Source organism: Dermacentor albipictus, chromosome 1 (assembly GCF_038994185.2).
Source record: "Dermacentor albipictus isolate Rhodes 1998 colony chromosome 1, USDA_Dalb.pri_finalv2, whole genome shotgun sequence".
Taxonomy (NCBI): domain Eukaryota; kingdom Metazoa; phylum Arthropoda; class Arachnida; order Ixodida; family Ixodidae; genus Dermacentor; species Dermacentor albipictus.
Window position 1 is genome coordinate 276,834,173 of NC_091821.1, and position 26,191 is coordinate 276,860,363.

The window sequence follows — 26,191 nt, forward strand, 5'->3', positions numbered from 1 at the left end:
ACAACTTAGCCTCTTGGCTTGGCTTGTCCTGAGGTTTAGCTGCGGTTGGCAACTACTGGATCAACTAACCTTGCTAGTTTCAGTTTCGAGAAGGCACCTGCAACAAATCAAAACTAAAATAGTCACACACTTTTAACAACATTCAAGTGCCAAGAAAATTCCATTGTCGTAACCATGTTGCATGAAAAACACAGAGGGGACAAGCATTGGAACATTTTAATTACATATAGAGAAGTACAGTTGAAGGCACTTATAGCATTATCGATTTTAACAATACTCGGATGTGATGGGAACTTTGGTAAAATTACTTACTAAAATCTTCTAATGTTGCATTATTGGCTTTAACAATTAAATCTGGCTATAGGGTGTCTGCACCAAAAAGAAAAGGAAATTTTAGAAATTGCAGCAGAAACTCTCTCACGATGAATGTTGACTAATGCGATTAACAATATAGCAAAGAAGTAACACAACATATTGCCACCATAGAGATGCGCCATATACAGGACGTATGTGCGGCGTCACTTCTCTGTTGAACTTCCCTCTGGACATTAATCACCGCTACCACAAAGTGTACGCATGGCGCTTGTGGGAATATACATGCACAGCTGTTTGTTTGAATAAAAATGACGCTGTTTTGATTCTGCCCAAGCACAGGATAACTCTTTACCTATTTTTTTTGCCATTGATGAGTGGCATATACATAGTGACACACATTGGCATTGAAAAGGGTCATTGAAGAGCGGCGCATACGCAGTGACCATAGTTGGCATCAGCAACATTCACTGAAGAGCGGCAAATAATAAGTTGCACATACCAAGTAACACAAGTTGGTGGTAAATGGGTTTCTGATGAGTGGCACATACCCAGTGACCGAAAATTTTCTGGCAGTTGGTTTCGAACTTGGTTTGCTCAGCGCAGCAGCCTGAGGCTCTAACCCTTTTACTATGGACTGCACAGTGACCCTGGTTGGCGGTAAATCGTTTTGAGACGTAATATCGTTGTAATGAAAGACTTGTGGTTATAATCCAATGGATAAACCTAGGAATGAAAATGACCTACCTTGGCAGTAGACGCGTATGCAGGCAAGCATACTCTCAAATAAAAATGTTTCACTCACTTTAAAGCTGCTTTATTTGCAGAAATCAGTGATTTTCTTCTGGCGCGTGCAGCATGCACGACCGATTAAGAATACTGACCTGTACAGTACCCAGAGGATTCAGGATACCTCAATTAGAAACAGTAATGAACGGGATACAGGAACTCCTCCTATAACTAGCGATGAGGTCAGAAGGACCTTGCGAGACGTGAAACAAGGAAGAGTGGCAGGAGAAGATGGAATAAGAGTCGATTTAATCAAAGATGGAGAAGACATAATGCTTGAAAAACTGACAGCTCTTTATACGAAGTGTCTATTGACTGCAAGGGTCCCACAAAACTGGAAGAATGCAAACATTATACTAATCCATAAAAAGGGAGACGTTAAAGAATTGAAAAATTATAGGCCCATTAGCTTACTCCCAGTATTCTATAAAATATTTATCAAAATAATCTCCAATGCAATAGGGGCAACACTGGACTTTAGTCAACCAAGGGAACAGGCTGGCTTCAGGAAGGGATATTCTGCAATCGATCACATCCATGTCATCAATCAGGTTATCGAGAAATCCGCAGAGTGCAATATAAGCCTCTCTGTATGGCTTTCATAGATTACAAAAAGGCACTTGACTCAGTAGAGATACCAGCAGTCATAGAGGCATTACGTAATCAAGGAGTACAGAATGCTTATGTAAACACCTTGGAAAATATCTACAGAGGTTCTACAGCTACTTTAATTCTACACAAGAAAAGCAGGAAGGTACCTATAAAGAAAGGCGTCAGACATGGCGACACAATCTTTCCAATGCTATTCACTGCGTGCTTGGAAGAAGTATTCAAGCTGTTAAACTGGGAAGGCTTAGGAGCAAAAATCGATGGCGAATATCTCGGCAACCTTCGGTTTGCCAATGACATTGTTCTATTCAGCAACAATGCAGATGAGTTATAACAAATGATTGAGGACCTTAACAGAGAGAGTGTAAGAGTGGGGTTGAACATTAATATGCAGAAGACAAAAGATAATCATGAATAGCCGGGCAAAGGAACAAGAGTTCAGGATCAGCAGTCAGCCTCTAGAGTCTGTGAAGGAGTACATTTACCTAGGTTAATTAATCACAGGGAACCCTGATCATGAGAAGGAAATTCACAGAAGAATAAAAATGGGTTGGATCGCATACGGCAGACATTGCCAGCTCCTGACTGGAAGCTTACCGTTATCATTGAAAAGGAAGGAATACAATCAATGCATTTTACCGGTGCTCACATATGGGGCAGAGACTGCGAGACTAACAAAGAAGCTTGAGAACAAGTTAAGGACCGCGCAAAGAGTCATGAAACGAAGAATGCTAGTCATAACATTAAGAGACAGAAAGAGAGCGGTTTGGATCAGAGAGCAAACATGTATAGATTATATTTTAATTGACATCTAGAGGAATAACTGGAGCTGGGCAGGCGCAGGCTATGTAATGCGCGGGTAGATAACCGTTGAACCATTAGGGTTACAGTATGGGTACCAAGAGAAGGGAAACGCGGTCAAGGATGACAGAAAATTAGGTGGAGTGATGAAATTAGGAAATTCGCGGGTGCTAGTTGGAATCGGCTGGCGCAGGACAGGGGTAATTGGGGGATCGGAGGGAGAGGCTTTCGTCCTGCAATGGACATAAAACAGGTTGATGATAATGATGATGACATCTTCCACTTTGGGCAATACCTCATTGGGTACATCATTGCACCGAGTGATGAAAGTGCATACTTTGTTCATGTGCACTAAAATATCAATGTTCGACACAATCTCATTGTCTGCGTTCGGTGACCCACAGTTGTCTTCCTTCGGGTCGTCATTGTCACTGGAGACGTCGCGAACGCAGTTAACAATCTCTTTGGGTTCAGGTCCGCAGCCGTTAGTACTGCACTGACGCTCTCCATGTAGTCGTCAAAGGAAGAGACGGCGGGCAGCAGTTCCTCCGCAACCTCGGTCCACAGATCTCCTGGATTGTTGTCGGTTACCTTCCAGTCATCTTCAAGCTTCACAGGCACTTTGACAAGCCCTGCTTTTCACCAGCAGTTGCTAATAGTTGACGCCTTCAAGTTTCACCAAGCTCCTGTGGGCATTTCTGCTGCCTGACGAATATTGATTGCACTCGGCTGTTTTAAGTGGACGTTGGTAATCAACCGCTGCACAAGGCGCTTAAGAGATTCTGCTTTCACACTCTTCATAATGCCTGGGTCTAGGGTCTAGGGACGAGTGGGTCTAGTGGTTGCAGCAAGGACATGTTGTTTGGTGGCAGAAACTCTAAGTGAACGTGCGTCAAGCGAACATTCACAATGTGAGCAGAGCAGTTGTCGACAGCCAGTAGAATTCTTCAGTCATCCCTCCTCATTTGGTTGTCAAGTTTGATGAGTCACTCAGGAAAGAGTTCTCTGGTTATTCAGGCTGGTTTGTTGGCACGGTAGTCGTACGGTGACGACATGATGGTTTTCATGCAGTGAGGCTTCGCATGCTTGCCGATGACGAGTGGTTTAATTTTCTTTATGCCTGTTGCATTGCAGCAGGGCAGGGCTGTCCTGTGAAGATGCGACTTCTTCCCTACTTTGCACTGCTCTCCTTTGAAGTGCGTCGTCTGATCGGGCAGGAGCTGGTAAAAACATGCGGTCTCATCCACGTTCAAAATATCATCTTCAGAGTACGATTCAGCCACCTTTAGAAATAGATCATTGCTCCAGGAATCGGCGCCTTCTCTGTCAGCAGCCTTTTCCTCGCCCGAGACTACCTGCCAAATTATTCTGTTACTTTGGCGGAAACGAAAAAGCCAACCCGCACTGGTGTCCTACCCAGTTATTTCAAGTGTATGAGCAAATTCGCAGGCTTTCTCTTGAAGCATTGGGCTATGACACGGGACCATTTTGCAGTCTGGCATTTTTGAACGACGTGAGAACAGCTTGGTCCACATTTTTAAAGTTTCCCAGTCGCAGCCGTTTCTTTATAGGAGCGAGTTGCGATTCCTGGTTAAGCTTGACAATCTTGTCTCGGTCTTGCAAAATGGTCGTGTTGGTCGATGGGGCAATGCCACGCTGTCTGCCCACGTCTATTTTCTTTTTCCCTGCGTCAATTTCCTGCAACACATCCAATTTGTCCTGCAGCAAAACTGCTTTCGCTAGCTACATTCATCGTTGGATCTCGCACGAACATCGCCAAGCCTTTGTCGTGAAGTTCTTTGTGAAGTTTGTAGTGAAACAGTTGGCACTCGACATGGTGATGATGATAGCTACAGCAATCGCGGTTTTTCTTTCGGGCGAGAGTTGTGGCACTGCTACTTTTGGCCGAATTTGTAATACTGATGTTCCTCAGTTATGAAGGGGAAAATAAACTGCGTGCATTATTCTAAAAGATGTGCTGTATTGAAATTTGTGGTTCTGAAATATTTTTACATTGAAAATATAGGCAATCTGGCGGGGATCTTTAAAATATTCGTAAATTTGAGAAATTCGTTAATGTGGAGTTCGTAGTAACGAGGTTTGACTGTAGCTGGTTAGCCCTGGCATAGCGGATGCACAGTCATTTGATCTTGCAAGTTTTAGTCTGTAAGTATCGTGACTCTTGCATTGTGTTGTATCTTGGGTTAATAAACGTGTGTTTGTTGGTGATGTGTTGGCGACTACTTATTTACTTTAAAAATCTAGCGGCTAGGGTAGGCAGTAAATCGCCAAAGGATTGGCGTCATCCTTTTCCACAAGGTACTGTTGTGGCAAATATCTTGTTGCCTAAAGAAATATAGTGCTTGCTAAAGATATTTAAAGAATCTCAAGTGTGACGAAATTAAAAACAAATAAGACTGCGAACTGCTTCGAACTGAAATCAACAGCATCGCAGGGAAAATTAAAGCTTCTGTTATGGTCACTCTGCAAGCAAAGCTTCCATTGAAGTTGTCTGTGGCGCCACCGCTTGGATGTGACGCTAGCAGCGTCAGAGGAGTGGCTGAGTAAGCCCACTGCCCCCTTCTAGTACACTGTAGTGGAGCTTGCAAGTAGTGCACGAAGTCGCCTTTTTCTCGAGCACTTTTTTCAATGGACACCTTCTCTTCACTCTTGGGTTGCCATACTACGTCATACAGGAGATTACAATATGCAGCTGCTATTGGCCAATAACCGATATCAGTGTGCTTCTTCCTACTGTTACTGTGTATATTTGTTGATGCAGATTAATAAACAAGCTGAAATAAACTCAAATTTGACTTTCGAAATTCGATAGGAATTGCATATTTCCGGGAGTACGACTATCATATGCTAATGCTCCACGATGCCCACCCATGTAGGTATGAAACTTTAGCCATACTGCTTATCAGTGCTGTAGTTCAGTTCATTTCAGTTCAGTTTTATTTCCTTAAAGATTTCTTTGCGAGGGGTATTGCATAAGGGAATGCAACAGAAACACAGTCATCAGGCCTGGGTAATTTCTATTAGTTTTAAACACTCAACTAGCCTCGAACCACACGAAACTTAAGGTCAGACCAGACATACTCTTGCCAGTGTGTGCTCATTCCTGGCCGTTCCTGGCTAGATGCCGTGGCAGACTTTATTTCATATTGAGCTGTTGACGGCACTTTAAAATGCACAATATGGATGTGGCTGCTATCTGTTGGTCAAGCTGATGTGGTACAAAGCTGGTCCACACCACATAGCACAGCCAGACAGGATCATATGAGTGTGTGAGTGCCCACTCCAGCCCTGTTGTGCACATAGTTATGTAGCTGCATCTACAGCATAGCATAGGTACCGCGGCTTGCTAAGGACAACAGCGTTCTCTGATTGGTATCTGTGGGCGATATGACTCGAAGGCTGAATGCCAACATCTGATGAACAGGTCGTCTGCTTCCAGAGTTGGACACCCTCGAGGTATGTCGCCGTAATCATCGAAGCTAATTACGTTCGGAATCCTTTCAAAGCAAGTCTGCAGTGCGACATCCATTGTATAGGCGATGTGTGTGCTGCCAATGTACCTGCACGAGCGAACATGAAGCTGAAGTTTGTTCGAACCTTGGAAATTGTGTGATTGCTGTAAAGATAAGTGCGAAAGGAAATGTACTACTCATGTCACTCGGTGCGTGAATAGCCATGCATATCTAGCTCAATATCTAGCACAATGTTGCAGAACAAAAGGGATGAGACACAGTAAACTTAATTGTAAGCTGAGGAATAGCCTCAGAGTTTGGTGCATCATAGGCACCAAAGTCTGAAGTAGTGATGTGTATGTAAACATCCAAAATCAAATTTGAACTCTGCGCCATTAGTAACATTCAGTAGGCTGAGTGTTGTGGGCATCACACTGCACCACCGTAGTCTTCACTTCGCAAGGCATTAAAGAAGGACCAGGAGCGCGCTGTAAAGCGAATCACAGGCGATCTTTGATTGCTAATAACTCTGCTTCTGCTGTCATTGAAGTACTTTTTGCAAAAAAGTATTTCTTAAATAGTCGGTTTTAACATCAAATGCATTTCTCAATTTCGATAAAATGGGGTTCACGACTCCTTTAAGAAAAATAGCTTGAAAAGAACTTATGGACCATGCAACGAGCAATGGAATGAGAACTGGTAGGTATAATTTTAAAAGACTGGAAGATTGCGGTGGGGATTAGAGACTAAACAGGGGTCTCCTGTATTCTAGTTGCAGGGGTGGGAATCCGGCGCCTATTGCGCTATTTTGATACTCATGCAAATTGCTGTGGCAAATTGCGCCAAAAGTGGAAAAATTAATGAAAATGTGCAACACTGCAAAAACAGCTTTGGGAGCTTTCGCTCCGGCAGGTGTCAGCGAAAAATATTCAGTGCGCTACAGGGTGTTATGTGGTTTGGTTCGGAGGTTTTGTAAAAGTAGCTTTCGTATTCTGTCTTCCACTGGGCATCAGCAGCTACACCTAATTGGGCCCCCTGAATAAAAGTAGAGGTAGCGCCATTCTTTTATCTTGCCACCCAAGCCAACAAGTGACGGCAAGCAAGGAGGTCGTGGGTTTATCCTTGCCTCCCTGTTGGATGAGGTGAATCATGTGGTTGTGCTGGTGCTGCTTCTGCAGAAACAAGCGTGGAAGCATCTGCGTGCTGCTGGCTGTGCCTTTTGTTTTTGTTGTTTTGTTTTTACTCATGCTAGCACCATGACAGTTGCTGTTGATCGCGACGCACAGCCACATGGTCATAGTAGTTGGGGTGATCGTGAGTCCTGATATTGCTATGATTGCAGTGCTGTGCAATGCAATTACCATGATTCAAAACAGCAAGCAGGGTGTGAGTAATAAGGGAAGGCATGTGTGGTTGGGGGAAGCTGAGAAGGAGGGGCCAGGAGAGGAGGAATGACGCTGCCTTTAACTTATTCAGAGAGGGCTTACACCAAATCACTCCTTGTAAACTCCAAATGTTGTGGAGCTGCTTGCGAGTCTAGTGAGTGGCAAAACATAATCAGTCATGGGCAGAATCTTGGTTTGAGGTAGTTGATGCTGGTACAGTACCTAGAAATGTGTTCGAATAAACCGCTGTAGTGGTCATTAGTCCGAACTTCCTCACATCTTGTAAAACGCCTCCAGTCACTTGACCAGCACTTAGAAGAAGAATAGTGTGAAAAAATGCCTTTATACTGCTTTTAAACTCTTCTTTAATGCTGCAGAATGCGCTTTTTTGTCACTGTTGCCTCTACTCAATTATATTAATGCTCTAAATTAAAATGTGCATGCTCCAGACTGTTCCAAAATCTGAATTTGTTGGCTCCACGCTGCTCCGGAATGGAGTTTTTCCTGCTCCAAAAATTTCTACAAGGTTTTTGCCCCTGTAATGGGGATCAAGAGGAAGAAATGGGGTTGTGCAGGTCATGTAATGCATAAGCTGGTAATCTATTACAGATCGGGTGCTGAGAGAAAAAGAGTTGCGGACAGCAGAGAACTATGCAGGGTGGACAAATTATGAAATCTGCAGGCCTAAGATGGTGCATGTGATGATGGTAGGTAATTGCAGATTGCTGGCAGATGCTTTTGCCCTGCAGTGAACATAAAATAGATTAATGATGGTACTGTGTAACAATTCATTTGTCATAACAACCAAGTTTTGGTAATTCTAGAAATGGGAGAATGTAGCCTTACTTAAGTCAGTCCAGATATAAAAACACCCTGTAAGAGGTATTCCGATTTATACTTTCCTGTTCTATTATTTATCCACTTTACTATTAAGACTACAACACAAATAAGATGTGTAAGCAGTGACCCACTGACTGGGCATGAAATCACACTGTTATCAGAGGGACATTGTGCTGGTGTCTTTCACAGTGTTGCTTGTTTGCTGCAGTTGCTAATTTTGTAGTTGCAGGGATTGCACCACCTGGATTTCCCAACCTTGGCTTGCCACCACCGCCATTTGGCCCACCACTTGGCTTGCCACCATTTGTGGCCCCCGTCCCAGCTCCTGCAGCATTGCCCAGCTTGCAGGCAGTTGTACCGACACCTGCTGTGCCAGCAGCAGCAGTGGATTCGGAGCTACGAGAACGAGCCAGCCAGTGGACAGAACATAAGACAGCTGATGGAAAGAGCTACTACCACAATACACGCACGCAGCAGTCCACATGGGACCGGCCAGAGGCCCTTGTTGAGCTAGACAGTGAGTTGCACATTTCCGGGGTCCAACTTGATTTGAAGCACATTCTTGTGTTTGCTAAAACACATACTATGTTTATATATGTAAAGCCTGCACCCCCACTTTGGAGCATGATAATTTAGAAACATTTAGCATTTGTGTGCATGGCTTCTGAGATCGACCATAGATCCAGTGCACTATCGGCGGTGCTGCGGCTTGATTAGCAGCATCGTGCTTTTGGGCGCTTGAGGAGGGCACCGCTGGAAATTGCACGTGTGGATGTTGAATGCGTTGCATGCCGTTTTGTTTGAGGCTATCATCAAGAGCTGCAGAATAACGGGAACCTTGGAACAGTCCAGATGGCATGGAGAATATGAGCGTTGGGAGGGTGTTGATGAGCCGAGCTCGTGAAACACTGCCAGTGGAAGCCACAAGGGCAAGCTATTAAAAATGTTCATGGTCAGCTGGCAGTGGTTGCGTTATTCTGCATAGCAGTTGGAACACAGCCTCAAAGCCTCTAAATAATCTGAAACAAAAAGTGTGATGTTGCACAGGTAAATACGGCAACTTCACAGCCCTCGGCACGCTCAGTCTCGGCACACTCAGGCTGATATGCAGCCATCGTGAGGATACCTTTGCTAAAAGGTGGTATGCTGCAGTATTTTGCACTTCCAGCCAACTAGACTTCATTGCTCCCATATCTGGAGTCCACTCAAGTCTCGCTGATACTGAAATGTACATGTAGAAATATATCACAAGCTTTCAAAGAAAACAAATGGTGGTGATTGGAATTGGGCACCATTTGGAAAGAGCTATGACACTGGATTTTGCTTTAGATGGATGTTACACATGAATTAAATGGTTCTGTTCGAAATGAAAATTTGCAGCTAGGTGCAGAAAGATGCCAGGAAAAAAAATGAAGGTACTGAAAATATGATTTTCTGACCAATGTGGTCTCAAATCGTAACTGCCAATGCCAGCTTCATGGTAATCTATTTTTTGTGTTGAAGTGGAAGTTCACATATAACAAACTAATAATACAGCAACCACTTTTCACTGAACTAATCGGGCTCACTATAAGCAGGTTCGACTGTATTAGTATGCAGTATTAGCTACATAATCACAGTTAAACCATAATATAACATAGTTGGTAGAATCAGCACTTCATTACACTGAATTTTTCGTTGTACAATCGACTTTCATTAATTCGACCCTGACTTCACTGTTAAAATTGGTCGAATTACAAAAAAGAAAAGACGGGAAGGACACCAAAACATCGTGACCGTAACGAATTTCAAAGCGGAAGTTAAGGATAATGAACAGGGCAGAGGACTCGCTACTCTCATTAATAGGAGGTTGGCGTATATTAGACATGATCTTCACATGGCAGATTGCAAGATTGAATATATTATGGTGGAAGTAATCTTAGGTCGGCAAAGGTCATGTCAGAGGAGCATTTACCTGCTTAACCTGTACAGTAGCCCCCGGGACACGAAGCAGAGTTTCAAATCTCTCTTGATCAAGGCAACCAATCTGGCTAAGGATGCACCGTTGCTTATTTGAGGGGACTTCAATGCACCACATCATGTATGGAAGTATGTTTATAGCACCATTAAGGGGGAGAGACTTTGGCAGCAGGCACTAGACTTGAATTTAACTCTGATTACAGACCCCTCGTATCCCACCAGATGTGGCACGTTGACATGTAGAGATTCAACACCTGATCCCACTTTTGTTCAGGGGGTGGTGGATTCGTCCTGGTCCAATTGTAATATAGATTTTGGTAGCGATCATTACATACTTAATATTACTTTGGCAGTGGCTAATAAAAAGGAGTGCATATTCAGGATGGTTGACTGGGATGCATTTAGGAAATGAAGAGCGCAGAGAATCGAAGATGAGGGAAATGAGTTGACCTTGGAGCAGTGGACTAGTCAGACTAGTCAGCAGACTAGTCAGACTAGTCAGTCAGTGGACTAGTCAGTCAGTGATATTGACACGGAACACATGGATAGTCGCCTGGCACACTTGTTGGAAGCCAAGCAGTCGATGTTAGCGAGATGGGTCAGAGATTGAATAGAAGGCTTAGAAAGTGTATAGCAGTGGTTAATCAGGAAATTGAAGACCATTGTCGGGTACTGTGCAAGCAGCAATGGGAGGAAGTGTGCAATTCTATTGATGGTCGCATTAAGAGGGGAGGCGCCTGGAGTTTGCTCAGACATTTACTAGATGAGACAAACACTAAATCTAATCAGAGGACTGTGATAGGTAAGCTGGTCCATCAGGCGTGTCGGGACTCCACGGAGCAGGAGTTGCTGGAGGATTTGGCTGAGAGATACCTGCCGTTGGAGACCTGGCGCGATACACCTGACGTAATTTTGGAATATAGTGGGGACGAAAGTGCAGGTATGGATGCGGAATTTACTGAAAGTGATATAAGGATGGCGCTGCAGAATCTTAATGGTCGATCGGCATCAGGGCCGGATGGCATTACGAATAAAATGTTACGGAATTTAGACGATGGGTCAATTGAGTCCCTTACGCGGGAGATGAATTGCCGATGGAAGGAAGGCTCTTTCCCGGAAGAGTGGAAACTTGCAACTACTGTTCTGATACCGAAACCGGGGAAGGCCATAGGGCTTGAAAATCTCAGACCCATTTCGCTGACGTCGTGTTTGGGGAAAGTCGCTGGGCATGCCATTTTAGATAGGCTAACGTGTTATGTTGAGAGCAATGGGGTATTTCCGCACTTGATGATAGGATTTCGGCCCGGCCTCACGACTCGGGATGCTATGATCAGGATTAAGCATCAGCTCCTTGACCGGCAGACAAGGGATACTAAGGCACTAATTGGACTTGATGTGGAAAAAGCTCTCGATAAAATCCGACATTCTTTGATTCTACTGGTGCTATCGGACTTGAATATGGGGCAGTGGCTTTTCCATTTTGTCAAGGCTTTCCTTATGGATAGAAAGACATGTCTCAGGTTCGGGGAGATAAAGTCGGAAGTCTTTAAATTGGGTTGCTGTGGTACTCCGTAGGGATCCGTACTCTCGCCTATGTTATTCAATCTGGCGATCTCGAAGTTGGCTAATAGACTGGACACTGTCCAGGATATTGGCTATTCTATCTACGCGGATGACATTACTATATGGAGTGTCGGAGGTGGTGATGGAGAGCTCGAGGCTAGGCTGCAGAAGGTGGTAATGCTTACGGAGGAGTATCTGGGTCTCATGGGGCTTAAGTGCTCCACTAAAAAGTCGAAGATGTTGATCTTCAAATCTAAGAAGCTAGGTCGTAGGCCGAAGGGTTGGGTACCCGAAGTTGAGCCTCGCATTAGAATTCATACTAGAGAAGGGTCGGTGATACCCAAAGTTCAAGCAGTCAGGGTCCTGGGTTTTGTATTTGAAGTGAACGGATCGCACATTAGAACCATTCAGCGTATTACCAAGAAGACGGAGGAGGCCATAAGACTTATAAGAAGGATTTCTAATAGGTATAGGGGTTTAGGAGAAGGTGCGATGCGCTTAGCTCACGCATTTATTATGTGTCATTTCTCTTATGTGGCAGCTATGCTAAATTGGAATAAGGGGGAGAAAAATAAATTGGAAACATTAGTCAGAAAAGCTGTCAAGGCTGCGCTTGGTCTGCCTATGACTATGTCAAACGATATGTTGTTACGACTGGGTTCGTATAACACTTTGGATAAAATTGTCGAGGCTCAGTGTACTGCACAGAGAGAGCGGTTAACACCAGCGGGTAAGTATATTTTAGAGTCAATTGAAGAATCGGTGGCTGTGTCGCACGATAGGGCGCCCCTACACGAGTTGAACGGGAATGTTAGGGCAAATATCATGGTTCGTCCGTTTCCGCGGAATGTGCACCCCGTGCACAATGTAGGGAGGCGGGTCGCGAGAACTAGGGCTTTGTTGTGAGAGGCAAAGGATCAGGAGGAGGAGTGTGCGTTTGTTGACGCCGCATGGATTAATGGTACAAATGCTTATTCGGTGGTGGTGGTAGATGGCAAAGGGAGCGTTAGAAATGCTGCTTCCATTTATACCAAAGATCCGGGGGTTGCCGAACAGGTGGCTATTGCTCTAGCACTAATTGATTCAAGAAGAGTTTTGGTGTTTAGTGACTCGTGATCTGCAATTAAAGCCTTCTCGAGAGGACTTGTTGCAGAACCGGGTAACAGACTGCTGCAGGGTAGGGATATCACTTTGCACACAGTTACTTGGTTCCCGGCGCATATGGGGACAGTGAAGGGAGCCCCGCGTAACCTCAACGAGGTGGCGCACAGGGAGGCACGAGGATTAGTGTGCCGTGTACTCCCTGAAGGGGCTGGATGTCCCGCTCCTGAGTACAGGGACCAACTGTTAACCTACAACGAAATCACCAAGCACTATTACTTAGGGCGCAGGGCATTCCCGCTGCCACATCCTAAATTAAATAGGCCGCAGGCGGTTACATTAAGGCTTCTGCAGACACGAACGTACCCTAACCCGGTCATCATGAATAAAATTAATCCAGACTGCGGGGTTTCAGTCTATTGTAGTAAGTGTGGAAGTTTGCTTGATTTAGAACACCTGCTGTGGCGCTGCTTGGCGTTGGCCGGTGATGGTTCTCGAGGTGAACAGTGGTGGCAGCGGATGCTGCACAGTGAAGTGCTGGCAGACCAACTCAGGGCTGTCCAGAGGGCCCGTGTGATGGCAGAGGGGCTCAGCCTCTCCGTACCGACGTGGGAGCGGCCCGCATCAGTCCCAGACTGATCCCTCAGGACCTAAATAAAGTTCTTCATACCATACCAAAACACCGGTAATTCATTTGGCAATACATCCGCTGACTGATAATTCAGACACCAATAATTCGGACATGCTTCATTATGCTGCAACGAGGAGAGCTGCTGGACATGCTGCAACGAGGAGCTGAGGCACAGCCAGGTGACCAAACACAGCCACAGAGAGGTCTTGAACGAGGGCCATGTAAGAAAATTGGACTCATGGTTGTACCAGAGACTGGAGACACCCACGAGATAGAAGAGCACGTTACTCAGTTTCGCGGGGTCGTCCCATTTGCTGTGGGTGCTTACCCTGTCATATGTCGTCCTTGACATCGGTGTCGTCTGCACCACTGAAAATGGCAGGGTCGCTGTGGCAAAGCACACCAGAGCACATGATGGACGGAGGAGGCACTTGCTGGGATGGAGTAGGAGGGGTTTGCTGGGGTGTGTCTTCAGGCTGAGCGTAGGGTACAGGATTAAAGTTCCTGGGTGTATGTTGTAAGCCAAAGCACCCTGCACCACTAGTAAAGGCATTTTTAGTCATCGGCATTATAGACCGACCGCTAGATCAGGGCATGGATGCCCAGCACGAGCGGCATTCATGAGCAAAAGCACTGAAGAGGACGACCAGCTAGAAAGCGCTGGAGAAGACAACCAACTATATCGTTCCAATCCTTCTGTACGGTATCGCAATATTTTTGATATATGCGCTCTACACTGTCTGAAGGCTCTGTGTGCAAAATTTCGTTTAGATATGCGAATTTTATGTGTAAGAAAGTTTGTATGCTACTTATGAAAACTGCCTGAAAATGCAAATTGAGAAAAATGCATCTGAAAGTTGTAAATGTCTGTATTCATAAAAGTACAATCGAAACTTCATGAAAATTTTTGAAAGCATTTAACAATGCACGCTTTACACAGCCAGTACATTTCGAACTGTCCAGCTCCATATGTTGGCCCCACCCTCCCAGTCAAAAATAGCCGACATTCACATAAATTTGCAGTTTTGAGAGCCAACCGCGGCTGATTCAGGTTGATTTTTCACCAATTTCTTCTTCGAATTCGGCCTTGGTTTTATTGGGGAAATTAGAGTCGAATGACCAAAAATCATTTAACAAGTACCGTGTTTTCACGATTCTAAGCACCCCCCCGATTCTAACCCCCCCCCCTCTATTCCCGCGGAAAAATTGGGAAAAAAGTTTGCATGCGAATCTAAGCACCCCCCTATTTGTGAGGAAGAGCACGTAGCCAAGGCCGCCAAGTGCGCTTGCTCACTCTGTCATCGAGCCGGAGCCGTCGGAGTCCCGAGGTGGCCCGGCGTCCGCGGCGCGATCTCACCGCACAGCCGGACTGTATGGCGAAAGCTGCAGAAAGCGTACCCATCAACCATCCCAAGTAGATTCGGACACTTGGGAGCGGATCCAAGTGGACGTTGTGGTCAAATCATTTAAGAAGCGCTCAATCACAAACCACTTCGACGAAACGGAAGACGACCTGCTGCGGTATACCGAGAGCGGCGGTTCAAGCTGTGCGACGAACTCGAGTGGCAGTGATTGTAACCGAGCATCTGACACAAGCGGTGGGTTCACTGTCTGCACCGATTTTCTTTTGAATGTTTACAATATAAAATGTTATTTCTCGCACTCATCTCGTCACGATGTCGCAGCGAAAAGAAGGAGGGGGGGGGTCATTCTAGATTTTTTCGAATCTAAGCACCCCCCCTCACTTTGGGCATTGCGATTGTGAAAAAAGGGGGGTGCTTAGAATCGAGTAAATACGGTAATAACTCAAAACAGAAATTTAGCGAAAAACATTATTTTTTCGAGGAGCAGCTCCCCTCAAACATAAAACAACTTTTTGTTTCCATGTGCTTTCATAATCGGAGGGAAAGTGATTCATTGTCATGCTTCGCAAGAACTTGTTCTGTCACCATCCATGGTCGCCATGTTGTGATGACATAGGCAGTGACGTTGGATAAGCTCTGCTGTTGTGAATGTGACCAGAGTTTTGATTTCGTATCGGATTGCCCTAACAGGCAATTTTCTTTGTACTATTTTTTTGTGAAAAACATGAGCAACGGAATTGCATAAATATAATATAATAATTTCTTGTAAATTAGCAATCTTTGTCTTAAAATATTCCTCGAGCTGGCCAAAAATGGGCGTTTTTGACGAGAGATGACATGTGTTTGCCGCATTCACTGTACCCTAAGCGCAACCAAGACAGATGCTACCACTTTTGGAGTCTCTGGGATCACCATTAGGGTCACACGTGTGTGTGCTGACCATCCAAGTTTGAATTATCCAGTGAAGTCTAATTTGAAGATCAAAATAACAGAAGTCTGGGGCCTAGAAATGTATGGGTGCCAGATGGCACCTCCACTTGAGATCGAATCAACTGGTTTCCAATTAATGGACGTCCAACGGAAGAAAGTGGATGGGGAAACGCCGCCGCGGTAGCTCAATTGGTAGAGCATCACACGCGAAATGCGAAGTTTCTGGGTTAGGTTCCCACCTGCGGCAAGTTGTTTTTTCATCCACTTTAATTTCCATTAATTTATCGTTTCTTTATTTCATTTATTAAGCACAAGTAATTTCCCCTATGTTGTCCTCGGTGTCAGTGTTTGTTGGCTTCTCATGATATGACTAATAAAAATTGGGCCCCTCGGTTAACCCCCTTTCTTCTCGTTCATTACATAACGAGGGTCTCGAATCAGGCAACATTGATGCCTTCAGGTAGCATATGTGGGTTTATTGACCAGTTGCCTTCACCCAAAAAGATCCCGTTCTTGTGACGCCTGCGGCAAAAAGGACGTTCCACGTCCGTCGCCAAGGTCTGTGAGTGGTGGCGCTGGCTAACACTCCCAGGGTTCTACTAGTACACATAAATACCCAAGAAAGTGGATGGGGAAACGCCGCCGCGGTAGCTCAATTGGTAGAGCATCGCACGCGAAATGCGAAGGTTATAGGTTCGGTTCCCACCTGCGGCAAGTTGTTTCTTCATCCACTTTAATTTCCATTAATTTATCGTTTCTTCATTTCATTTATTAAGCACAAGTAATTTCCCCTACGTTGTCCTCGGTGTCGGTGTCGGTGTTTGTTGGCTTCTCATGATATGACTAATAAAAATTGGGCCCCTCAGTTTACCCCCTTTCTTCTCGTCTATAAAGAAAGGGGTCAGACAAGGAGACACAATCTCTTCAGTGCTGTTCACTGTGTGCTTGGAAGAACTATTCTAAAAAAAAAAAAATGGGCACTAGTTGGAATCTGTTGGCGCAGGACGGGTAATTGGAGATCGCAGGGCGAGGCCTTCGTCCTGCAGTGGACATAAAATAGGCTGCTGCTGCTGCTGCTGCTGCTGCTGCTGCTGCTGCTGCTGCTGCTGCTGCTGCTGCTGCTGCTGCTGCTGCTGCTGCTGCTGCTGCTGCTGCTGCTGATAAATGAAAATGCCCTTTTTATTAAAATAGTATGAGATTGCAGGATAACATTTAAGAACCCTGCAGTAATTAAAATCCCCTTTTAGTATTTAGAACAATTTCCAGCACTCGTCATTTTCACAGATGCAGAATTGTAGCTTGCGACAGCAATGCCTCCAGTGCTTGGTGTAAGGTTATTGAAACATTTTAACAGCCATTCGTGTAAGACACATGTCAGTGTGCAGTATTGTATTTCTGTTCAGCTGTAATTGCTCTATGTATCTGTGCCCTGTTGATCATTGAGCTGTTTTTTTTTTTAATTAAGTCAAATGCAGCAAATGATCTGTTGTGCATGTGCACAGTTTGCAGCAATGTGTTGTGTGCTGCTTTACAGAGGCTCTTGCAGCTGCTGGCACGGCGTCCGATGGCAGTGGCTCTGGAAATGCAGATGCTGCTAAGTCTGGGCCCAACTCTGCAAGTGGAGAGCCTCGAAGTGCAGCAGACTCTGCTGCTGCAGATGCAACTCAGGCAGACAAATCCACTGGCTCTAAGGTAAGAGCACTCAAGCCTTTTTTGTGAATGCAAAGAGCACTTGCACAGAGCCCATGGCTCACGTGGAAAAAAATTCAGCAGAACCCATCACATGATGACTGTTGACAGTAATGCATTAACGTTGAGTCAGTATAGCCACACAACTAGCCATGTGCGAAAAGTGGTTTTTGACTTCAAAGCACATACAAAGTGAATAGTTACCTAATCGGAATAAATTTGAATTGAAGCGAATATTTGGGACCACTAATACACAACGGAAAAAGTTACGGAGTGAATTACATTGTCTTGTTACAATGATCATTGCTGACTGTTTTATCCAATATATTTTTCTGAACCATTATAAAAGTGAGGCAACCAAAACTGACATGAGGCACGAGACTTCTCATATTTAAATTTATTCAGACCACTGTGCTCACCCAGCCTTTCTTCCTAGTGCATGTTGCTGTGCATAAATAAACACTAATTGCTCAACATGCTCGGGAAGGTGTTCTCTTCTAGTAGTGACAACATTCCTTGTTGATGAGAACGACATCTCACTTGACACTTCGGTTGGTGGCACTGACAGGTATAGCCAAGCTAGTTTGTACAGTGACGGTAGCTTGAACAGTGACAGGTACTTGACTTTGCCAAAGTTCTTCCACCACAGAAAAGGAATCTCCAAGCAGGACTGAACAGGTACGTGGAGGTACTCCTCCACCTCCTCCATCAGTCGCTGATGGAGGAGGTGGTTTCCAGATGGCACGATGGCCTCGACAGGAATAAACGCACACGACACCAAAGATTGAGTAAGCCTGAAAATATTTTATTTGCATTTTACAAGTACAACAAAACGCACATATCTACGCATCCACACAAACGCGGTTACATAGTCGAGAACATAATCAAGAAATAGCATTAGGGTAGCACAAACGCACAAGAAAGAAGACCTAAGCTACAAAACGTACGGTCGGCTGCTAAGTATAAGAATTTTCCTGTCACCGCGTGTCACTTTTATACAGCATCTTTACAGCGCTACCAGGTCGGGTAGTTTGGCGGAAAGAACGCAACAGCTTACGGCCGTCAGCTGCCTTTTCCTTACGGGTGTCATAATTATCCTAATCTCCGCATCAACGTCGTGCAAGTCCGCGTACAGGTATCTGTATCTGAACCATATGTGCCAGCTTAATACATGTGTAGTGAAATTATGATAAGAACTGCGTCTTATCAAGCGTATTGGTTTTGCAAATGCGCATTACAGCTGACAGAACGACATACTGTACGTGAAGCACAAGAGAACAAGGACAAAAGGAGGATACAACACTTGAAGAAGAAATGAAGACTTAGTAGGCATACAGCAAACAAGTGATGACGGAGAACACACAATGATGCATCGGGTGTTCTGTGACATCGGTTTGCGTACTTACAGTGTTATGGAGATCAACGGCATAAAAACGTACCTTCAAGCGTACTTCCTCAACCTCCGCCGCATTCATTATGATAATCAACGCCTAAACAAAATGAGGCACTATTCTTTGCCAAGAGTAGATCTTTTTACAGCAAGTCTATGTAATGACTCGCAGACAAAACCAGCATGCTTTCGAAAATGTTTTACCGCCGTAGTATTCGAACGCCTACGGCCAGGAAACGCATAGATACCAATAGGCTGTCGGCTGTCGGTGGTTAATCAAGTACAAAAACCTTGATGCTATGACTAAAAAGCAGCTTCAACAATCAAATTAAAAAAAATCAACTGCCTATTTGCTTGAGGTAAAAAAACATCCTTAGACACCTCGATTGTTTATGTCAATGGTTTGTGTAAAGTAAGAAGTTCAGCATGTTCAGCGCCCCCTAGCAGAAAAAGAACAAATTAAAGTATGCGACCAAATTACACTAGCTCCACTTGCGCGCTTACGCTGAAACACGTCTTGATTGATTTTTCGCCCTCTGTGGCCATTTTCTGAACTTGAGAGTGTGCGGGGCCTGGTGCCGCTGCGAATGGAACAGTGGTACTTCCATCAACTATCGACACCCCCCCCATGAGTGTTGTGTGCACTGTAAAACTCAAAAATGTTGAAAAACTCTTCTGAAAAGTGAACAAATGCGCGGGATAGTGAAAAGCTAAGAGTAAGGCCATAGAGCAAACACAACATAGTAGAGAGTTTTAGTTTAGGGGATGCAAGGCGTTGGGACCCCTAGCACTTGGGTGCGTTTGCGTTTGTGTACGCAACCAGAAACATGTTATATGTTAACAGCCGTACACGCAAGCCACAGTGAGGTTGCATGCGCTCGCAGCATCATCGACGTCTGATCTTTGCTGCGTTATCATTTTTTAAAATATGAAATCAAGCATATGAAGTAAAGTACATAGAACTATTCTCATTAAAAGCAGTTAATAGAGAGGTTTAGCGTGTCCGGTATTCGGGTTAATGCAGGCGGACGCAGGTTGGGGCGTTGGGGCAGAGCTGTAAATGGCAGCGGCCTGCATGGTGCAAAGCTCAAACAAAAAAACAGCTAATATTGCAGTAAGCAAGTTTATTTCACTTTGCTGCGGGTGTAAATTTTTGGCTGCAACACGATTACGCCAGTGCCGAAGATTTACACCAGCAGCAAAGTAGAATAGACTCGGTTACAGTAATACAGTGGAACCCCGTTCATACGTTTTGCTTCGGACCGGGGAAAAAAAAACGTAACAGCCGGGAAAACGCAACAGTGAGGAAAGCTCCGAAAATGAATGAAAAAATGCAGCTTCAAATATAGACAATTTATTTCCACAGAGTGCGCTTAGGACTTAAAAAAGTCTATAATGGTGGCTTCCCGTTTCTTTCGCTCGCTAGAAATCGCCACACATTTCTCAATAGCCTGGAAGGCCGCCTTGCTGTCAGCGTCGCTGTGAGGTGCGACGTACCTGCGGAGGAGGTCCAGAGCCGCGAGGCTTCTCAACAGCTAGGATTTGGCAACTCCCCGGCATCATGCGGCTCGTGTTCCTCGTCGTCAGCGCGCCACGGCAATGGCAACGGACAAAGGAATATCCGCGGGAAATTTTGCCCTCTTTGGCGTAAGCGTGAATGTTTAGTATTGCTGCGGAGCGCGCGCGTCCGAGCAGCCTGGTTGCGCGCAGCGCGGCGTGGGAGAAATGTAAACAAGAGAGGAGAGCTGGCCCGATAGGCACAGCAACGCCACGAGCAATGCCAACTTCCGGTTTCAGTTTAGCTTCACAAAGAGTGACGTCAGGGCCTCTCCCAAGTTTCCTTCCTCCGTGAGTCGACACATCCAAACATAGAGTTTCCTACAAAATTACTAGAGGGAACTCTGGCGCTAGTGTCTATGTGAGCTACAATGGGAGTGGTTGTCCCAGCATGGGAATTATGGGAAGTACATGGATTTGCCTAAACTTCGTCCTTTTGGCTTCAAACGGCTTTGTGACTTTGTAAACTCGTCATTTTCAACAGTGTATTGTGTAATAAATAGTTAAATAAACATCATTAAAATTGCCCGACGGCAGGATTCGAACACAGGGACTCTAGTGCAGAAGCCTGACATTGAAACCATTAAGCCACGGATGCATGTATCGACAAACGAATGAAACGCACTTATGAACTTATCGCGGGCATGCCAGTGCTTTGAGACGCTAGAGATGCTTGGCGCGTTTGGATTTGGGCACATAGACAAGCTCAATCGTTGCAATTAATAGCAATGCGACGTCACATCGTCCTCTTCCGGTTGTTTTGGACCCCGCCTCCGCCCGCGCGAAACCTCTCCGCTAGCCGTTTGGCTGTCGACCCCAAGCGAGAGCTATCGAAGCAGCGTGCGTTGCGAGCATTCTGTCGTAGCGCCGAACGTGTCTGGTATTCCGTTAGCCACAGGCAAGCTGGTCATATCGGCAAATGACTGGAGGCATAAACTCAAGCTGATGAAGGAACTTTGGCGTAGACGTACGTGAGCGGCCTGATCGGTCTGCACGGTCCAGACACTTGTTGGCGCAGCGCTTAACCAGCCAAACAAAGCGCTAATATTGCCCTAACCAAGTGTAAAACATTTTAAACATTTATAAAAACAACGTGTTGATAATTACGCTCCTGTGAAAAATACGCACCAGCAGCAAAGAAGAATACGCTTCGTTGCTGCTACTGTGTATGGTTGAGCTCTATGCCACCAGGTGGCTGCACCGTGCAGACCATTCACATTTGCCTTGCTGCTCATCTCGGCTCAACCCGTTACGGCACAGTGAAGCGGCCAGACCCTGTCCCCTTGCACTTACGTTTGCCCTAATACGGGACTCGCGAAACGCTAGTGCGTTAGTAATCTTCCGGTGTAAAGTGACTGCCACAAGCGCGCAAATCCTGGCGCCGATCGGATAGCGGCTGTCCGATGCGCAGCAGCCTGTTCGCTCGTACGCTGCCCTGCAGAGGGACACGATGTTGCAGCTTGACATATTGCCAGTCGCTACGTTTGCAGTCCACAAGGCAACAAAGTCGAATCATAGTGCTCGCGAAAATACTGAGACCAACTCTGACCGCGGAGCTCTCGTCAAAATGGAGTACGCTTTAACACAAGCAGACGACACTTGCTGTGTGCCGGAAGTACTTAAGTGTACTGAAAAATTGTTCTTGTGCATTCTCTTTCTGCTACTTTCTCTTTATAAAAACAAATTAACTAACATTCCAACTATTACGAAGATCATTTGTTTACCTTGAAGTTGGAAAAATTATCGATCACACGCCCTGGTCAGCCAAACGGATAGCTCGCCCCACTGACGTCATGTGGGTGATTTCGGTCATATGGGTAGGGGCGGCTTAAAATTCCGCCGAGCGGTGCGCTGCGATCGGCAGCGATGTGCATTTTAAAACCTTATAATAAATTACACGCTTTACGCAGAGCACTTAGATGTGTCGATTAATGATCAGAAGGACCTACTCTAACGACTCAGTACGATTGTAGAAAATCGGCAAAAGTGTTTCAGGGTCCCTTTAAAGAAATAGGTCGACTCACAATGGTGTAAATACAGTAACCTATGTGGCATTTGCTAGTGGCATGACAGAGGGCAACAGCAAGGCAGGCACTCGCATCCCACCCCACTCAAAGACGACGGCGTGCAAGGTCAATCAGTTGCGTTTCTCTAACCCAGCTCTTCCTTCCCAATAACGGGGTTTCGAGCCATCTGGCGGAGTGCATGGCAGTCAAGGGAGGACGCGGCAATTGAAATGGTCGAAATGGTCAAAATTGTCAAAATTTTTTATTTTCCTATTTATTTCTTATCGCGATCCTCGGACTTTCTTTTAACTCGTGGTGAAATATTATAACAAAATATGCGGTAGAAATTGAGAAAACAGCACTTTCGTAGAGCTCCGTTATCAAAAATTGCGAAAAAATCGGGCTCGGAAGGCGCCGTCGCACCGCTGATAGCTCGGCTATCTGATGATGCAGCGCCGCCATCTTGGTATCATCGTAAAGAGGAGAGATCGGAGCTCAAGATAGCCGCAGCGCCCTATTTCTCCACCGGAAAATAACACCAGCAAACGCGAGCTAAAGAGAAGTAAAAGCGAAATCGTTATTGTGCGCAGTAGTCACGTGGGGAACATGGAGCGCTCCTATTGGCTGTTGTACATTTGAATTGCCCGTGAAACACACACGCGCGCATTGGCGCTGCAGCGCCTTGCGCGCTCCGTTCATTGTGCTTATTCATCATAGCAGCCAAACTACCCTAACGCGCGTGTTCCGTGATGAGCCCCAAAGGAGGAAGCGTACGGAAAACGACGAAAGGCGTGGAACAGAAAGCGAAATCTACCCGCAGAAGCGGATGCTGCTGCCCGTGTCGACGAGGTGCGACCGGCGCACGCGGGTGATCGGGAAAGCGCGTCTGCGTGCAGTGTTGACGACGCGATCGCGTGCGCTGGTGACGACGTGACCGTGGACTGTGTGGACGCGACTGTGGGCTGTGCGACTGTGGGCTGTGCTGACGACGCAACCGTGGGCTGTGTTGACGACGCGACTGGGTGCGGTGGTAATAACGCGACCACGTGCGCTGATGACAACGCGACCACGTGCGCTAATCACAACGCGACCGTGGGCTGTTGTGACGACGCGCCTGCGTGCGCTGGTGAAGGTGCACCCGCGCGTGGTCGTGAGTGCAGTGTGACATCGGCGAGAGCAGACGTCGCGTCAAATATTCAGCTGCGAATTTCAGCACCAACTCTCACGAATGAAGAGATTGCGAGATGAGCGGAGACAAGAGCGGATGTTTTCAATGCGCTGTCATCCACCTCTGCAACAAAGAGGAAATTTCAGTTTTGAAAGAAGGAGAGTGTGCTGACGACGTGGTTCCCGAGTCATCATTTTTCATTGTACATAAAGCACTCCTAAACAAGCTCCTATGTGCAGCAAGCTGCACTCAGTGCGGGAAAATGCCAATTCATGTTGAAACTGGGCTATGTCTTGGGCTTGCAACTAAAATGGAACTGTTGTGTGACGACTGTGGGGTGATAAGCAAAAAGTGGTCATCCCCAAGATGTGCTGGCACTCAGAAGATCAACCCTTTTGAGGTGAACATTCGTGCACAGAGAGCTGTGCGGTCAGTAGGCAAAAAGCAAGCCACACTGAATGATGTTTTCTCCCACATGGACATTTCTCATCGAGGACTGCATCACAAATCCTATGCAAGGCTGCACCTAAGGCACAGTCACCCTGCCACTGCCTCAGAAGCCGTGACAATAGAGTGCAAAAGTGCACAGAAGGTGCGCGAGATCTACAGGGAACTTGGATGCGCCCCAGGCAACATTGATGTGATCTATGATGGCACTTGGATGACGGGGGGCCACACAAGTCACATTGGTGTTGGCTGTGTTATTGAATTATATTCTGGCCTTGTCTTGGACCACTGTGTTTTCTCCAATTATTGCCATGGATGTTCTCTTGGCCCCAAGCCTGACGACAGTATTTATTCAGAGTGGCATGACGAGCCCCGACCACAATGCCAAAAAAACACCGAGGCAAGTGCAGGGCAAATGGAAATAATTGCGGCAAAAACCATGCGTCAGCGGTCTCTCCAGAAACACCAGCTCCGTTACACAAATGTCCTTTGTGATGGGGATAGCCGCACTTATATTGCCCTCAGTGAAGAGGTGTATGGTTTCATACCCATACACAAACAAGAGTGTGTGAACCACGTGAAGAAAAGAATGGGGACTGCTTTGCGCAACCTTGTTGAGAAAAACAAGAGCAAGGACAGGACCATGAGCTCAGCATGAGTGGAAAGGGCCGCCTAACGCAGGGTTTAATTAAAAAACTCACGAACTATTATGGCTTAGCCATAAAAAGTAACCCAAATGATGTGCCTGCTATGGAAAAGGCCATCATGGCTACTTTTCACCATGTAACATCGACCGATGATGAGCCACATCACGAGCACTGTCCCACTGGCGTGAACTCTTGGTGCAAGTTTAATTCTGCGGTGGCCTCAGGTCAACCAGCCCCTGCACACAAGCTGCAGCTTCCTGCACATGTTTGAGCAGCACTCCTGCCTATATATAAGCGTCTATCTGCAAGCGTCTATCTTTCAACTCCTTGAAAGATGCCAACAAGGCAAAACGTGGGACGCCATCGAGTCGCAGAACAATTTCATTTGGTCACTCCAAACAAAAAATTGGTTTGCTTCACTCCTGAGTTTTGAAAGTGCTGTGGCAGATGCAGTTTGCCGTTTCAATGCTGGCTGTGAAAGAGCACTGCAAACAATTATGTCGCAACTGGGATACAGTCCAGGATCGTGTTCACTGCGGCGGGCTGCTGAAAAGGATGCACGACGTATCAAAAAGGCAACGAGGGCACATGAAACTGCTGTAAAGAAGCCAAAAATTACCTCAAAATGTGTCCTCACTGCCAAAGGGCCACATTCCAGGCGGGTTTTAGGTGCTCAAAATAAATATTTTGATGTTTCCAGCAAATAAAACTTTGAGCCCTGTTTTCTTAGCTTTCACTTTTTGTGAAGTTGCTTTCAGTAATTCCCGTGCAATTTCACAATGAATGAAGACAGAATCATTCTGTCTTTTGCACTTTGATCGTGAAACATTGATGAGTGCAATAAAGCTGTCCATTTTCATCTGCACCTCATAAAAAAATTTGAGTTTTTTGCAAAGGTCGTTAGTAAGACAACTTGCACAGAAAAGTTCAAAAAAAGCTTTTGTGCTTATTTCGGCATTTAAAAAATAAACCAATAGCTTTATTGCACATAATGGGCTTTCTTGAACATGCTGGTATGAAAAACTTAACAAACTTATTTGTAATTAATTAATTAATTTGGGAGATGACCATTAGAGGATATCAAGTGTTCTAACTCAAGATATATAATAGATAGCTCAAAACTGATTTCAGTTATGATGTCAGCATAACAAAGCACACCTGCATGCCAAATTTCGTCAATTTATTCCCATAAATAAGAAATTTTTTTTTCATTTCCACGTCCCCCCTTAAGTTAGGTGGCACTTGGTGTTGGCACGTCAGAATACGACACAGGCACCCGCATCCCACCACGTTTATGGCTTATTATACTCATTTATTATATTTTGATTGTATCCTTAGTTGCTGACTATTTCTATGTGTTCTCAGCTTGGAGTGGTGTCATTCATACCATTTTTATGCTCGCACGACATCTAGAAGTCCCCTAACTGACAGTTTTTTTCTGGACGTGGTTACAAGATTGAGATCTTAGATACGCCAAACCCCTGTGAAGTTGGCTAAGAGGACCTTGTTTTCAAAAAAATCCCCACCTGT

General features: G+C 45.5%; 1 protein-coding gene across 2 annotated transcripts in view; it reads left to right on the top strand.

The window, feature by feature from the left end:
• The window catches only part of LOC139054394 (transcription elongation regulator 1), a 317,005-nt gene that overhangs the window by 143,801 nt on the left and 147,013 nt on the right, over window positions 1–26,191 (top strand). The window contains exons 7-8 of one of the 2 annotated variants that reach the window (XM_070531327.1): window positions 8,433–8,726; window positions 17,292–17,449. In XM_070531327.1, the coding sequence (XP_070387428.1) occupies window positions 8,433–8,726; window positions 17,292–17,449 (452 nt within the window). The remainder of the gene's footprint in view (window positions 1–8,432; window positions 8,727–17,291; window positions 17,450–26,191) is intronic. The other variant, XM_070531328.1, reaches the window with a different exon arrangement.